The 16,001-nt window shown below is 47.7% G+C and overlaps 4 protein-coding genes across 4 annotated transcripts; 3 read left to right on the top strand and 1 right to left on the bottom strand.

The window, feature by feature from the left end:
* Nucleotides 1–328: 328 nt before the first annotated feature.
* On the top strand, nt 329–655 carry FTJAE_2289 (uncharacterized protein; the record flags this gene model as incomplete). The annotated part of the gene is made up of 1 exon (XM_037348467.1): nt 329–655. One exon carries the CDS (start codon nt 329–331, stop codon nt 653–655), a length of 327 nt encoding a protein of 108 aa, XP_037210541.1.
* Nucleotides 656–2,929: 2,274 nt separating this feature from the next.
* On the top strand, nt 2,930–4,204 carry FTJAE_2290 (pyridine nucleotide-disulfide oxidoreductase family; the record flags this gene model as incomplete). The annotated part of the gene is made up of 1 exon (XM_037348469.1): nt 2,930–4,204. One exon carries the CDS (start codon nt 2,930–2,932, stop codon nt 4,202–4,204), a length of 1,275 nt encoding a protein of 424 aa, XP_037210542.1.
* A 2,051-nt stretch (nt 4,205–6,255) lies between these two features.
* FTJAE_2291 (sodium chloride dependent neurotransmitter transporter) lies at nt 6,256–8,350 on the top strand (the record flags this gene model as incomplete). Its single annotated transcript, XM_037348470.1, has 3 exons — nt 6,256–6,366; nt 6,426–7,883; nt 7,937–8,350. 3 exons carry the CDS (start codon nt 6,256–6,258, stop codon nt 8,348–8,350), a joined length of 1,983 nt encoding a protein of 660 aa, XP_037210543.1.
* A 469-nt stretch (nt 8,351–8,819) lies between these two features.
* Nucleotides 8,820–15,255, bottom strand: FTJAE_2292 (ankyrin repeat domain protein; the record flags this gene model as incomplete). Its single annotated transcript, XM_037348471.1, has 12 exons — nt 8,820–9,521; nt 10,107–12,204; nt 12,258–12,791; nt 12,859–12,883; nt 12,939–13,109; nt 13,179–13,268; nt 13,332–13,392; nt 13,440–13,735; nt 13,791–13,800; nt 14,164–14,287; nt 14,346–14,842; nt 14,890–15,255. 12 exons carry the CDS (start codon nt 15,253–15,255, stop codon nt 8,820–8,822), a joined length of 4,974 nt encoding a protein of 1,657 aa, XP_037210544.1.
* Nucleotides 15,256–16,001: the final 746 nt, after the last annotated feature.

A 16,001-nucleotide genomic window follows, 5' to 3' on the forward strand; every position in this document is an offset into this window, starting at 1 on the left:
TCATCGCTCGTGAGTCAATCACGGAACTGAACCAACCTATTACCTCATTGAATCTCTCCGACGGATCGACGTGAATGGTTAGTGCTTACCACGAGCCGATACAATCACTGAGGAACACGCCCTGTGTCACTATCGATCTCCGTATGTGAATGAGATGCATTCACATCGCAAGTGTGATTGAATCAGACATCAGCCTCAATTTCGCTGTGTCAAAGCTGCATATAAACCCTCGCTCAGTGCTCTTCCTTCCAGATCAGCAACTCATTCAATCCATCTCCAACACACTCAACTCAACTCAAACAAACCCAGTCCTCCATCACACTCCACAATGGATTTCATCAGCATGTTAAAACTCATCACGGTTCGAGTCCCAGAACCAGGCGAAAGTCGCATGGCTTTCCACTTCACACGCAAGCCAGACAGTTCCATCCAAGAGCCAAAGTTCGACGACGTCTTGCGAGCGTACAGCTCGGAGGTCACTGACATCGTGTACACCGAATTCGAGGAATGGCTTACACTGTATGTGTTCGCAGCAGGATACGATTGGGCTACGCATCACGAAAGGATGAAGAAGATTTGCGATGAGAAGGAGATTGGCACAGACTGGCGGATTATGCGGATGGTGGCGTCTACCTGTGTTGACAACACGGAATGAGAGGTGCTGTAGACGAGCCTGCAAAGGCTGTTCTCTCGAGTTGCAATGGAGACAGCAGATTTGTCGATTTAATTATCGTTGCATACATTTCATTAGTCCCTCTTACTCGAGAACGATAACAGCTTCAGTCTCTTGAAATTTCTTTTCGTGCTATCAAACGAGATGTGGTGACTTTGCACGTATACTGTTTCATCTCCAGTTGTCTTTCTTCAGATTGTAAATTGGATTACTAGTTGGGATGAAAAGTCAAATAAGTCTAGGAAGAGCGAAGCCAACATAAAGAGTTCAATTTCACAGGCACAAATACGATCACAGAGGATTCTGTTAAAAGTAAGGGTAGCCCTGATCGGGCTAGCTCCCTGAGCAAGGATAACGCTCCATGAGGTACATAAGGAGCTCTGCATCAGTCTATTGGATACTGTTAGAGCTGATCCAAGCATGCGCGCGTGTATTCAGCCGGATTTAGTGGCAATCGGGTATTTCAGTAATCATTCAGTCACTGACATGGAGACATGAATAGTGGCTGTTGATCAAGATGTCCTGTATTTGCTCAATCATACAAGACGTCTACTGCGTCACTAACCAATCCAGATGCCATTCATTCACTTGGTGTACACTGACTGATTCATGTCCCGGATCAGACAAGAGCTACAGGTTCACAGTGATAGAACTACAGCTCGCCCATAATCACTACCTGTGACCAAAAAATGAGTTAATATTCACAGAACAGGTCCCTGGACCTAGGAATATAAAGCTTGCGTTACTACCCAAGAGCATCAACTGAACTATTGCAACTCAAACATTGATTTCAGTAGCACTGAATTTCGCGAATTTGCCAAGTCTAAATACCAGACAATAACATAACCTAAAATATCCTTACAATGCCTAAGCAGCCGGAAACGCGTGTTTTCACACGAATTGGTACCACTACTAGCAACCAGGAAAAGCTCGAGAACCTTTTCTCACAGTGGAAGGGAAAAGGAGTTGAAATTATGATCAGCCCCAACAGGATCACTTTGACCACACCCGCTGGAGATGAGATGGCGGGAGAGAATTTAATACAGAGCTTCCGAGCCCAGATGGAAAAGGATGGTCTATGAAAGGATTGGAAGGACGGAGCTTATTAAAGTCCATCAAGCCAATTGATAGAGAGGTTCAGAATGTAAGACCTGGCAAATCTTTACTTGAATACTTGAGGATATTGTAATGATACATTATTATGCCTTATAAGAACTAGTCTAAGCCGATAAAAGAACAAAGTGCACATTTTTTACATTCAAGCTTCTCTCGATATAGTCACCTCTGGTGACTTGTAAATTTTCTAACTTTCGGTTTGCGTATTAGATGCTGACCACATATGTCTTTGCAGATTAAACAATCCCCAAAGTTTTGTATCTGATCAACAGTATGTATGCTTTTGCCCTCAAGACACTGAAGACACCCCTACTCAATGCGACCCTGGAGTTGAACTAGAAGGTGGCGCGTTTTGTCTAGGATATAATCCAGGAAATATCAGTGTTAATGCTAACATGACTGTGAGAACTCGATTGATACTTAAAGCTTATGACGCCTCAGCGAGACATATACTGTGAGAACTTGATCCGAGAACTTTAATAATCAATTTCCACTGCTGGGGCTGCCCAGGCCAGACGAAAATCGTCTTGCGTTCCATTTCATGCGTCAACGAGGTGGAAATGCTTTCCGCCGCTATCGAAGAAGCTCGCGACAAAGAGAAAGTCGTTTTCAATGATCATGGGAAGGGCAGAAGAGATACATGTAGTCAACTCACTTTGTTTTGAATCTATGCTCCTGGGTGCTGTCGCAAAATGCATTGGGTGATATTGATGCAGCTGGGGACAGTATGTCTTAGAATTTAATAGAATAACACATTTTCCCTCCAGCGGTTCTCCAGCTGATTGAGATGGTTAAAAAGAAGAATTCCTGTGTCTTAACTGCACGTCCGTGTGTTGGTCAGGTGGAGGAGCATTCGGGTATTCGGGTAACCGTTTCAGAGGCCGGGTATTCGTAATCCTGAAAGCCGATGGGTGACGTTCAGGAGAAAAGGCCAGAGTACTGAGCGGCAACTCGAAGGGGATTATTCTTTACGATTGATATAGTTACGGTAAGTATAAAAAGGCCAGAACGGTTTCCATTTGTGAGGATATTAACACAATCATCCTTACAACTCAGACTCAGACCACCATTTCTTCATAAGTTTACTAATAATTCGCACTTCTTAACCTTATATCTCATTACATCAGATACATATTCAATATGTCAAGCAGAATTGTAATTGTGGGTGCTGGTTTCGCTGGAGTTTGGAGCGCCCTCTCGGCCCAACGTCTCATCAACCTCAAGAACAAAGAGCAAGACATTCAGGTTCTCGTCATCGCCCCCGAACAAGCGCTAATCCTCCGTCCTCGCCTATACGAACCCAACCCCTCAATGATGAAACAACCCCTCGGACCTCTTTTTACATCTGCCGGTATCGAGATCCTCCAGGGCATCGCCGAAACCATCGACACAAACTCTCAGACAGTGCATGTCAAATCCCCATCTGGCCACGAATCTGATATTACTTACGACCGGCTCGTCCTTGCGGCTGGGAGCACAGTTATCCGACCCAAAAGTGTCGCTGGTCTCGAGGAGTATGCCTTTGACATCGATTCAATCGCAGCTGCAACCAAGCTTGAGTCTCATATCAAGAATCTGGAATCCCTTCCCGACAGCAAAGCCCGCAACACTGTGGTTATCTGCGGCAGTGGCTTCACAGGCATTGAAATTGCGGCAGAGCTACCAAATATGCTCAAGCACATTGAGAAACCCCGAATTGTTCTCGTGGAAAGTGCTTCAGTCGTTGGACCTGAACTTGGAGGAGGGCCGCGTCCTACTATCATGAAAGCTCTGGAAAGTCTCGGTGTTGAGCTCAAGCTCGGTGCTTCTGTTAATTCAGTTGACTTGAGTGGAGTTAATCTTTGGTCTGGAGGGCGGATTGAAGCGATGACTGTTATCTGGACCGCCGGTGTGCGAGCAACGTCCCTGACACAGCAAATTCCTGGGCAGAAGGATACGCTCTCCCGACTTTGCGTCGACCAAGATCTCCGTGTTCCTGGCTGTCCTTACGTCTTTGCCACCGGTGGCGCTGCCCATGCTGCCACTGATACAAAAGGCAATGTCACCATGCCCTCATGCCAACACGTCGTCGTCCTCGGTCGTTTCTCAGGACACAACGCAGCAGCAGACCTCCTGGGCGAGCCAACACTTCCCTACTGTCAGCCTGGATACGGCACTTGCCTTGACCTTGGGCCTTGGGGTGCTTTGTTGGCTAATGGGTGGGACAGGGAGGTTACAGTCACTGGCCAGATCGCGAAACAGGTGAAGAGATACGTCAACCAGAAAATTATCATACTTCCGGACACTGCCAAGGAGGCACTAGATGCTGCAGATCCGGCTTCTTATGACTCTGAAAGTCGACTTAAGCGTGTGCTCGGTGTGCTGGGGTGGACGTTGCGCAACTACGTTGGTAACAACAACAAAAGACTTCCCTAGCATGGGAAATGATATGAGATGCACTTAAGCATCGGCTTTTCGGGTCTTTATAGACATAAGAGCTCAGTATCTTTAACATATATGATAACATCAGAAAAGTTGTAGACCTGCTGAGGAAAACCTTTTAATAAGTTGTATATATTCTTTTTACATGAGATGTTCAAGTAGCTGCCAAGCACCAAGCCAGCTGATTTCTTAGCTCTGGTCAGACGAGCATGGTTCCCCAAATTCCAGTCGCCATTACCCCACGTTATTAGACATCACTTTCAGCCAAGCCATTCAATAGCATGACCAGGGGAGTCTAGCGTGTACAAGAAACGAAAATGGCAACCTTTACACATGAAGAAGTGGAAACGGCAAGTGTCGGCTTATCGCTGGTTCACAACTGTCGCAAAGGTATTTGGCGGCATTGCAGCACGTTTCAGTAATCTTGTCTTGATCAAAGGTTTTTCGGCCTCGACATCTTTGAGATCTCGTCTTGCGATATCAGTAGTTTCTTCCTTTTTCACAAGTCATGAAAAGGATAATGGCGATTTATAGCATTTGGCAACCTGGACTTTTCTCGAGGCCAGCTGCCGGATCGGTTCCGCCATGCGCGACCATGGTTGACACTGATGATGTGACTGTGGCATGGTTTAAACCACTCAACAGATGAAAATATCGTGGTTTTATGGCACAGAGCCTCCCCCGTCTCAGAATCTGGAGTGGCGAGTGAATACTACCTTGCTAGAATGGTAAGCGACGATGAGAATCAGGAATGTCGAAATTGCCCAACGTCAGCTCATCAACAAGGAGATACTCGTTTTACGTAAAATGTTTGAAGAAAGGAACACGTCCTATTGAGGGATTATTTAAATATCGAAACTCACATTTGGCGCATGTGAAAGTCGTAAGTTCTGTTTGAAATTCGCCTTGATCACCCTATATCTCAACAGTCGAGCCTTTGAAGTCCTCTATCTATCCGGCCAGGGATTGGCGTCACAGACCAGAATAATTAGTCCTCGTGCCGCCCATTCAAGCAAGTGCGGCTCTGCAGTGCGCATCAACCGTTGAGACTTCAAGTGAACAATACCGTTAACGTACGTAGCATGAAAGGGCAGCTTACATTATAGCACTCTGGGAAGACAACAAGCCGAGGACGTGTCACAAGAGAACTGTATAAACAATCATTGGTATCGAGGCTTTGACAACAAACAACAGAGGCCCCATGCAATTTAAATGACCTTCCAGAAAAGGAAGCTCCTGTAGGGAGTGGGCCAGTGGCCAGACGGAAAGATATGCTTATCCAGACGTTGCCGCATTTTCAGGCTCTGTGGGGTAGTGCCAAGCACAAGGTGAGTCCGTTTCCCCGATGGCTATCTATCATGGCTGCGGCATATAAACTCTGGATAAACGTGTGCTAAAATTGTATACTGGGAAAAACAACTTGATAGCAATGGAGAGAACCAAGACATCAGATAGAAGGCAGCTTCTATTATCGAACTATCTTGTTCATACTGCAAATCGTTCATTGAAACGCCGTCCAAGTTAGTGGCTATCCCAGTCGCACATATGGGAGCGTCCGCTTCCCCGCACATAAGACCAAGTCTCCTCCCTACTCCCCAGCTCCCTTTCCACTAAAACTTCCTAAACTTCCAGTGGGTATGGGGTAAAGTGGGCAAACTTGGAGGTGGAGTCCTCCCACCGTCCGTCTCAGAAAAAGGAGAAGGCTTAGCTCTCTGCCAAGTCGTCCATGCTGTCATACAATGATACCCCATCACTTGCTGGTACGCGCCAAGAGATACCACGGCTTGCGGATAGGTGCATCCTCTGCTTCGCCAAGCAACCGATGATCCAGGCCGAGAAAACAGGTGACGACTTGCCAAGAAATGCTCGCTGCGTTATGGTAGGGTAGTTATAAAAATGCCAACATGCCCTTGCCCCCTTGGCACTTTTCTTCATGTCACACTCGTCGCGCTCTTTCTTGTGATCTGCGACAAGGTGTACGACTTCCAGCCAGTCTTAAAATTTGATATTCTTTATTGCGTCGCCAGAGAATCTGCTAGTTGACTATGGGGTTCAACTTCAAAAGAGTGGTCGACTTTATCGCGCCCAGCGCAGATAAGGAAGACGATGGCCGTGACAAATGGCCCTCGCGCGCAGCCTTTGTGCTCGCTGCCATGGTACGTCATATCTCACTCTTTAATTCAATTCATTTTTCAGTCGCTAACATGACTTTCAGGGCGGTGCTGTTGGCCTCGGCAATCTTCTCCGCTATCCCTCCGTCGTCTTCGCCAACAATGGTCTTCAATGGTTCATTCCGTATCTCATCGCCCTCTTCTTCCTCGGAATCCCAGTTCTGTGCCTCGAGATCTGCATCGGCCAAGCCTACCGCGGCAGTGTCGTTGTAGCCTTCAATGGGATCAACAAGCATACCAAGGGTGTCGGCTTGGCCGTCATCATGAACGGATTTATCGTTGCTACTTACTACGTCCCTATCTTGGCTTGGATCATGCATTATTTTCGATGCTCCTTCGAGAGCCCTCTTCCCTGGACCGGTCGCGGACAGGAATTCTACATGCAGGGTGTTATCGCCAATGATGACCCCATTGTTCCCGAGGGTTCTGGATATGTCGAGTATCCCGGCACCGGCTTCGTTGGCGAGACTGTCGGTTGGGTCGCCTTTATGTGGGTACTCGTATGGCTGTGCATGTTCAAAGGCGTTGGGACAACCGGCAGGGTTGTCTACTTCACCATGGGCCTGCCCGTCATCATGATCATCATCATCCTTGGCCGATCAGTTTCTCTCCCGGATGCCTCGACTGGCATCAAGTATTATTTTGGTGAGTGGAATGGTGAGAAGCTCGGCAGTGGCGGTATTTGGCAAGCGGCCTGCGGACAGATCTTTTTCTCCATTGGCGTGGGCTTTGGATATTTTACATCCTATGCTTCCTATAACAGCAAGCATGCAAACGCCGTGCAGGACACTCTCATCATCGCACTCTGCAACTCTCTTTACGAAGTTGTTGGTGGCTTTGCCGTTTTTGGTGTGATTGGTTTCTTGGGCTACTCGCCCGACGACTCGTCCATCTCGCTCAGTACTTTTACCGTTGGCTTCTTGACTTACCCTCTTGCATTGGCAGAAATGCCGGGTGCCAACGTCTGGGCTGTTCTGTTTTTCCTCACGCTGGCTGTTCTTGGCCTCAGCTCGGCTTTTGCTCTCAGCGAATCTCTTGTCACGCTCATCTGCGATTGTGGACTGGGTCGCAAGTTCTCGAGAGTACTGATCACCACTGTCATCATTCTCCTTTCCTTCCTCCTCTCCCTTATCTATTGTACCAAATTCGGCTTCTACCTTCTCGACGCTGTCGACACCTGGATCAACAATCTCTCACTCATATTTGTGGTCTGGTGCGAGTGTGTAGGTGCTACGACCCTCTATCGCTATAAGGATGTCGTTGGACAGATTGGATGGACTGGGTACCTAGTTTACAACATCGGTTACGTCTTGTCTATGGTGCTTGGTGTAGCAATCGGCCACGCCGTGAGCCCTGCTGCCGGTGCAGGCGTTGGATTCGGCATTTTCATTGCATCTAACATTCTCGCCATCATTCTTTCCAAGTCCCCCGACTCTAGACCTCCTGGATTCTTTGGCAAGAACAATGTATTGTCCAAGATGTGGTGGTTCTCATTCTACTCTGTATGTCGCACTTTAGTACTTGGCAGAACTTCTACTAATACGCACGCTTCTAGTTCAATCAGCTTCGCCGGGATCTCAACATCGTCGTTGCAGGTGGAAAGCGATGGAACATCCCAGTCTTCTGGGGCTTCGTCCTACGATACATCTCAGCCCCAATCTTGGCAATCATTGTTTCTTTCGCCTTCCCGTTGTTCTACACCAAGCGAAACGACCCGCTGCACATTTTCGCCTTCGCGTCCGCTTGTGGCGTTATGTGCATTGTTGCCGCTGGCTTCATCGTCCCGCGATGGTTCGACGTCTTCGTCCCTCCTGAGAAGCTCCATCTTAGTGATACTTTCTATGCCCCTCAGGTGGTCATGGCTCCTCTCGAGGTTCACCGCGATGAGGTCATTGAGCATGGACAACATGCTGGGGAGGGACATGTTGAGCCTTACCCGAGGAAGAAGACAGAGGCTCAGAGCTTCTGATTCTTTTCATCTCGACTGCATTATATGTATCTTGAGCACATGCAAATTATCAGTCCGTAGCATAGTTTACCAGACACATCAAGTAGAGAAATTTCAGGCGCCATGGTCCATTTGTAGTAAAAATATATTTGAGTGGCCTGCTCGACGCAGTGGCCGACCTTCGAGTAGCCCATGTGACTACCAGGCGTTATCAGGCTCGAAGGCCAAACATGTTCCTCCAATTAGATGGTGCGACTGGCTTGCACAAAACTTACGTTCAAATAATATTGCTTCATAGATCGACAACATCAGTAAATGCTTACTAGCCTAAGCGTACAGTCTATACAACACTTATAGACTAGTCTCTAAGATCTCTGCTCTATACTGAGTCAGTCTATAGCCATATTACGCTATCATCGCGATAACCGTATTCATCAGTATCCTAGCGTCCTTCAGCCTCTTCAAATACATCATCGCTCATCGCCCAGACTTAAAGATTGGACCTCCTTGGCATCAATTGCGATCTCATTTCCTCCCACAGTGATTCGTAGCCCCCCATTTTCGCAACAACCCCAACTATGATATCATCCGCGCTCTCGGGGACTCGCGTGCCCACATCAACCAGTACTTTCAGTACCTCCAGTAACAGGTAATCTGAATCTTCAGAAGCTATCGCGTCGAGTCGGGTATAGTATACTGAGTGGCACAGTGCCTTGAGACAGAGTGAGATGCTCGTCTCTGCATGGTCATCCTTGACGGCTGCATAATTTGGGTCGGCGCCATAGCTCAGCAGGATGCGAACTGTTTCGGCTGTTTCGCTCTTGACTTTACAGCCATTGTAGGCATTGAGACAAACATGCAGCGGTGTACCCGTGACTGTGAAGCCATACTCGTCCACAGAAGCGTGATGGACATCTGCTCCAGCTTGTAGGAGGACGGCTACCGTTGTTGGAGATTGCTTCTTGGCCGCTGCATGCAGTGCGGAACTACCAAAGTCATCTACATAATTCGGATACGCATCATGTTCCAGCAACCTACGTGTCAGACGTGTGTTTCCTCGTCTGGCGGCTTCGTAGATGAGGGTACGACCCGACCGCGTTTCACAGTTGATAGCACCCGTCTGGCGCAGGACCTGAAGGTAGCGAGTCTCCTCATTTTGTATGGGAGTATCGGCCGCGATGAGAAAGGCTCCCTGGCAGAAATAGTGTCTTGGATCAGGTTGAGTGTTGGCGTAGGTTCGAAGACATCACATGATTTCCCAGCTGCCTGCTTCTTCGGAACAGAGAAGTGCAAGCTGGAAGCAATCTAGCCCGTCTTTCCCTGCACCGTATGGATTGGCCCCTAGTCTCAGTATAGTGTAAATGACAGGGATGCTAGCAGCTCTCTGCACGCAAAGCTGCAGGGGTGTCACTGAATTGATATTAGCTCCGGCATCGAGAAGCAATTGAAGTATGCGAGTCCAATCATCAAAGGGAAGTGGTTGTAGCTCATAATATAGCATCGTTCGATCTCGGCTTCCAGGGGTTGAGACCGAGGGGAGTCTCTCTGACACCCTATATAGTTCGTGTAAGCTGTGATGATATGGATCTATACTCGAAGAATTAACATTAGGCAACTCAAGTCAGGATCGGTCATGCTAACCCAGCAAGGGACCCATATTCACAGGCTGCTTGATTTGTTTCAACAATTCGGCTGTAAGATCCCAATTGTGACTTTTCAAAGCCAATGACAAAGGTGTTTGCCTAGAAGGCGTTATTCCATTTTCCCAATCACACACAGAATCCAGGGCGCTAAGACTTGAGAGCTGAAAGACGAGCTTCATCCAATCTCTTCGCTTTTTTCTCACAACTTGGACTTCATCGGGTGTGACGAGCTTCCGAAGATCGAAGTATTTCCAATGAGCCATCCAGTGCAACGGCAATTGGCCGCTTTTGTTTGGAGATTCTATGCTTAACCCGGCGGTGCACAACATTTGTACGACTGTAGCATTACAGGTCCGTATGGCGTAGTGCATAAGCGAGTTGCCTTCCGTATCTTGAATAGAGATCGAAGCTCCTCCGGAAACCAGTAGCTTATATATAGTGACTGCTTTCTCTTCATAGGAGGCGGTCATGAGATCCATGATTTGTGTTCGCCCATTTCTGTCTCGAGCATTGATATCAATCTTGTCGATGCCCAGGAGCAGGTTAACTGCTTCTTCACGTTGGTTTCGACAGGCTCTGTGTAGAGGTGTTTGATCACAAGTTCTCTCCGCATTGTTGACATCTGCCCCTAGGCCGATCAGGGCAGCCATACCCTCGACCCAGCCAGATGCTGCCGCTTCGTGAAGAAGAGCAAGGCTATCAATCCCGGAGGCCTTCACAAGCTTGAGATCAAATACCAATTTGATTATAGGCAAGTCCTGTGACCGCGTGGCATGGATCAGCAGTTTATCTACAAATTCAAGAAATCCAATATCTGGTTTTCCCCACTGGTAGTCGCGGTCTGGCCTCGCTCTTCTTCCGTGATCAGCTTTGAGACTCTGTCCAAAGGGCCCATAAAGGAACGGATCAAATGTATAATAGCCTTCATTCCTTTCCGGAGGTTTGTCTTCTTTCTCACGAAAACTCTGCTTTAGAGCGCTGAAGATGGCGGAAAACATTTCGATATCTGTGCCATGCGAGTAGAATTTGAAAGGACTCTGGTTTGCTCTAGTAGTCAAGGCGCGAGCTCTCTCAACCGTCAAGTCGTCCAATGACGGCAGTGAGAGTACTGGTGACTTTTCATGCTGTCCAAAGCGTGTCTTGAGATCTAAAAGCCGCTTCACAATTTCGGTTTGGCCCGCGGAAACTGCCCAGTGAAGTGGAGTGAGTCCTTTATTATCGCATCGGAATGGAGCGTTGTCATAGCGCCAGAGCATTTCAATTATATCTGCGTGGCCCTTGAAAGCTGCCCAGAATGTTGGCGTCCATCCTGCAAGATCTGGAAGATCAGGACTGGCTCCTGATCTGAGAAGAGTCGCAACTACACTCTTATGGCCCATGGATACGGCCCAGTGCAGAGGCGTCCATCCATGAGAGTCACTCTTGTTTAGATTCTGTTTCTGAGTGCTCGGAGTTCCCTGCCGTGTGTAACTCAAGCTGCGATCAATGTAAGTTTCAAACCCCCAGAATGCGGCCACATGCAGAGCCAGGACATTTCTGGGACTAGATTTAAACACAGACTCGGAGACAGAAGTATCGAGGTGGGCTTTGAAGTTCAAAAGTTGCCACGAGCTTTCCCGAAGAACATCATTCTCAAGAAACCCCGAAAGCTGGTCGAAGCATTCATCTTGGACTTCTTGAGCGTGATAGCCATAGAAGTTCGCTGCATAGTTGAGGAAAGGGTGCTTTTGGCAACGCTGAGTGACATCTTCGTGGGATAGCCTGCGGCCCTGGCGCATCTCATTTGTTGACATGTACGAGATGCAACTGCGAACAATCGTCAGATGAGGCCGCTTATCCATCCCTTCAGGTCGACTCTGTAGGAAGTTACGCGCAGTCGAGTGTACAAACTGGACGATTTTCTCCGGTCCCGAAACTACAAACAGTCCAAGGCATGATGAGATGATGGCTTTAGAAGGATGAAGATCCTCAGAGTCGACTTCAGCCATGCCTTGTTCCGCAATGAGGGCGTGTTGCAGCTCGACCAGTCGCAAAGGCTCCTTGACGTAAGAAATAAAGTTCAATGATTTCAAGGCAAGTTCCCTCAGACTAGGGGTTTGCTTGACTATACGGTCAAACGTGCTTAGGTATGCCTCGTCATAATTGGCGGGTAATGAGATCAGAGCTTTTCGTATTTCCTTGATGGTGAGAAGGCTGGTGATGTGATCCATGATGAGCCGAGCAAGTAGGAACCTATCAAACCCATCAGTCTATCAGTATCTCAGAAGAGCACCGACTGAACTTACGACCCCGCCGCCCTTTTCACAATTGCTGATACGATATCCGACTTCAATTCTGTCCCAATTGACTCAACATCAACTTCTCCATGCTCCAACCGGTAGTTGACGTAGAAATCCAAGTCATGTCTGGTGGCAGAAATTTCCACCCTTGGCCTCTTCTCGAAATGCTTCCTAATATTTGGCAGATCCCGAGCTGTTGCAAAGATTCTCACTCCCAGATCCTGCAATATCGACAGGATGCTGAAAAGCTTGGGGAGGAAGGGGCATTCGTCAAGTGCATCAAGAATGATAATCGTGGTCATTGACTTGGCAATCGCCTCAAGGACATGGATCAGATCGGTCACCATTAGATTCTGAGACCCTTTCTCATACAGGACCGATGCTTCTTGGGGGATGGAAGGGCAGCCACGGAGCGCTTGAGCGATCAGGCTTCGTAGGACAAGGCTCACTGTTTCCTTGGGCCTGCTGCTGCTGAAAAAATGTGAGGCGATGGCTGTACCGGGTACGTTATCAGACTTGACATGCCGAAGAACGATGGCGCTGTTATGAGTGGAGTTAGTACCCTCGAGTTGCCTACTCATATGTTACCATCAGGTGGAAGTCTTACGTTAATACTGTTTTTCCAGCACCAGCTACAATTCTTCAGTATTTATATGTCAAGATGGGGAGAGGAAGTGAGGAACTGACGTTGTCCGTATCCCCAGACGACGGGTGTTGAGCCGCTCCGCCAAGATTGATAGAAAGAGCCCGATAGAAATGTCTGCCATGTGGAGGGGCAGTAATCGTCCAGATGAGAAGTTAAAACCTCAATGGCGACATCCAATTTGTACCAGGCGACTATTTCTTTTGCTTCAGTACCTATATATACACGTTATGGCGGCTCGTCCACTAGCTGGCTATACAGAAGCATTTGTGAGAAAGACTTACTTTGTCTAATGTCTTGCAGCTCTTTGTTCGTCGCAATTGCCATGGTTATTGACAAATAATGAGCCGATATTCCCTTAACAGCTCGGCAACCTACAAATTATCAGCTTGCAAGGTAGATGAGAACATCCCATTATACCGATGCAACATATTTACTTTGTCCAGCAACTCGGATTCTGACAACGGCCAAGCCAAAGCAGCCACCTTGGCCTTGATTCTACTATACGACAGCTTTTTCTGCAGCTTTGCCCTCAGGGATTCTACTTCCAGTTGACAGTCGTGTAAAGCGTTGCTGAGAGTCTGGCTATTCTGGACGTTGAACCTCTTGGTCCGAATGAGGTCTTCGAGCTGTAGCATACCGGAGGTGAGCGTTGTAAGCTCCGCAATGTACGAGGTTAACGATTTAGGCGCACCCCTAACGCTGGCGATGTAGGTGTAGCTGAGCTTGGTGACTTCTATCGCTAGACTCAGGAGGCCCGCGGCGCCGGACGCGATACCGAGGGCTTCGGCCATTTCGGTTCTGCTGCTGTACTCAGGATGAAGTGAGGTTTTTAGGCTGCCTGTTGGAAGTGACCAGCCGCGCGGGGTTTATTTCAGCTGAAAAAGCTGTCTCACTCGAACGGGACTAAGATTGTAGTTGGCGTAATTGAAGCGCTATTACTGGCCGCAGCTGCAAATTTAATCAGCCCTGATAAAAATAGCTACAGTAGCAACATGGGGTCTTCTGATAGCGAATGGAATATCTCGCAAGGACATTATTTGCAATAATCTTTATTCTCTTCTTTTAGAATAGGATCGCGAGGATCGGAAAACCCAACCCGTGGAGAACATCGCGTTTCCCTCAGCTGATATACGTCCGGATAATGACTTTCTTGGAGCGTATCGCTGATAGAATTATTAGAATGTACAGAAAAGCAGTTACATTGCCACTCCTTTATCCTGTTATTCTTGGCCAATCCCTACAAAGACCAAAAAGTCTTCGACAAACCTTTCCGTATTCTCCCACGAAATTAAAATGCTTCCACGATCCTGTGCCATGATGGCATAATCTCGCCGCGGGGTCTGTCATCGGTTTTCTGCCCATAATGTCGTTACGGGTCCCGTGACTCGGACTTTATAACGTTAGCAGTCTGTGAAAACGTAGGTTATGCTTGGAGGAAATGAACTTACTGGAAGCCGGTAATAGGGAGAATAAGTATGTCTTCAACCAACTTAGATTTTCCCCCATCCTTGAAACCTGTCAGGCTGGTCCATCGAAAGCCCATCTGGTCCTCTAGCCAAGATTTGGTTGCAAGAGTAACAGCCGCAGGGCCAGTCCTCTTGAGCGGGTCACTATTCTGAGCCGCTGTTTCGTTGTCTCTGGTATAATTCCGTAGATTGTCCATATATCGTTCGAACACTGGGTGTTGAGGAGCAGAAGCGAATGCCCATTGCGATAGTTGTTGAGGGTATGTGTAGCTTCGGCGCCAGTATGCATCGGACTCTGGGTCATTATCGGCTTCTAGTCCCCAAAGAAGGCTGACTACTGGCATTTCATAGTCTGGTGTTACCGACGTATTATAATAGCCGTAATCTGTTCCTGTTTGCGGGTCTGTCCAGGTAGCCATATCAGATCCGCCTATCCAGGCAGCTGGATGCCGTATGAGCTCAGTATCGAGATCCGCATACTACATTAGTTAGAGCAGGCTCTGAAGTGTCTTCGGAGTATACTGACTATTCCGCCAAAGTGCTTGCATACTAAAATGCGAAATACATCGCTTCGTTCAACTGGTGTCAGGAGGGAGTCGTAACGCTCAAGGAAGTCGTTCTCGTACTGTTCCACTAACGCACGCATTCCTGTATCGTCCCAGAATAAGTATGCCATCGACGGTCCACTATCGACGTAAATCGAGTTCTCCAGCCACAATTCAACCCAAGGAAGTATTCTAGGATCCCAAGTATCGACCGCTGTCGTTTTCCAAGTTTGGTGGACAATTAATGGGATATCAGAGAAGGGTATCCTTCTCTCTCTCTTGGAAAGAGCGCTCTGTGAGACGCTATGAGCAGCATCGAGAATATTTTGCGGCCTTTTACTCTGCATATCAGCCCAATATGGAGGGATATGCCATGCTTAGTTCCAGCGTTAGTGCTGTGAGCATTCCTTGCGGTATGCGATGCAGGAATGTTCCGACTTACCACCTCCCGTGCCGTTGAACGAATGGATATGTCTGTAGACTAGTGGGTATTCCCTTGCAATATCCCTTTCCTGGTAGCGATTTATTGGCGAGCTTTTTATGAAGGTCCATGTTGCTGCGATAAAGAATGATAGAAGGCCCAAAAGTCGTATACGACGGGATGGACGACGGAATTTGCCATGTATACCACATTGGTGGGTCATGGTTGAAGAAGACAACAGAAGAATGGTGAAGTCATTAAAGAGTAAAGAAGATCATAAAAACCGCTATCACTAAATCTTGGTCACTTCGCCTTTCGATCCAAAAGGTTTATTTGGAGATAACAAGAGATAGTAAGGGCAGGTAGTTTGCAAGAGCGCTATTGACAGAGTCTATCGAGATATGGATGACAGACCTTGAATACTGAGTTCTAATATATGTCTGAGGAATGTACAGACTCTCTGATGCTTCTTTGACTGCCTAAAGGACGCTAGATTCGAAAGAGAAACGCAATACCATTAGGGATAAAGGATGTCACTTCTACAGGAGAACACTTCGCCACGTATGATTACGACAACTTCAGACTTGAGTGGAATCTTTACGCGGGTTCTTAGCGACCTGATGCGATTCGTGGAGGGATTGCTTATCATGGCTAGCTGATGGAAGGGGTGCC

Source organism: Fusarium tjaetaba, assembly GCF_013396195.1.
Source record: "Fusarium tjaetaba strain NRRL 66243 chromosome Unknown NRRL66243_c0000041, whole genome shotgun sequence".
In the NCBI taxonomy this organism is placed as follows: Eukaryota; Fungi; Ascomycota; class Sordariomycetes; order Hypocreales; family Nectriaceae; genus Fusarium; species Fusarium tjaetaba.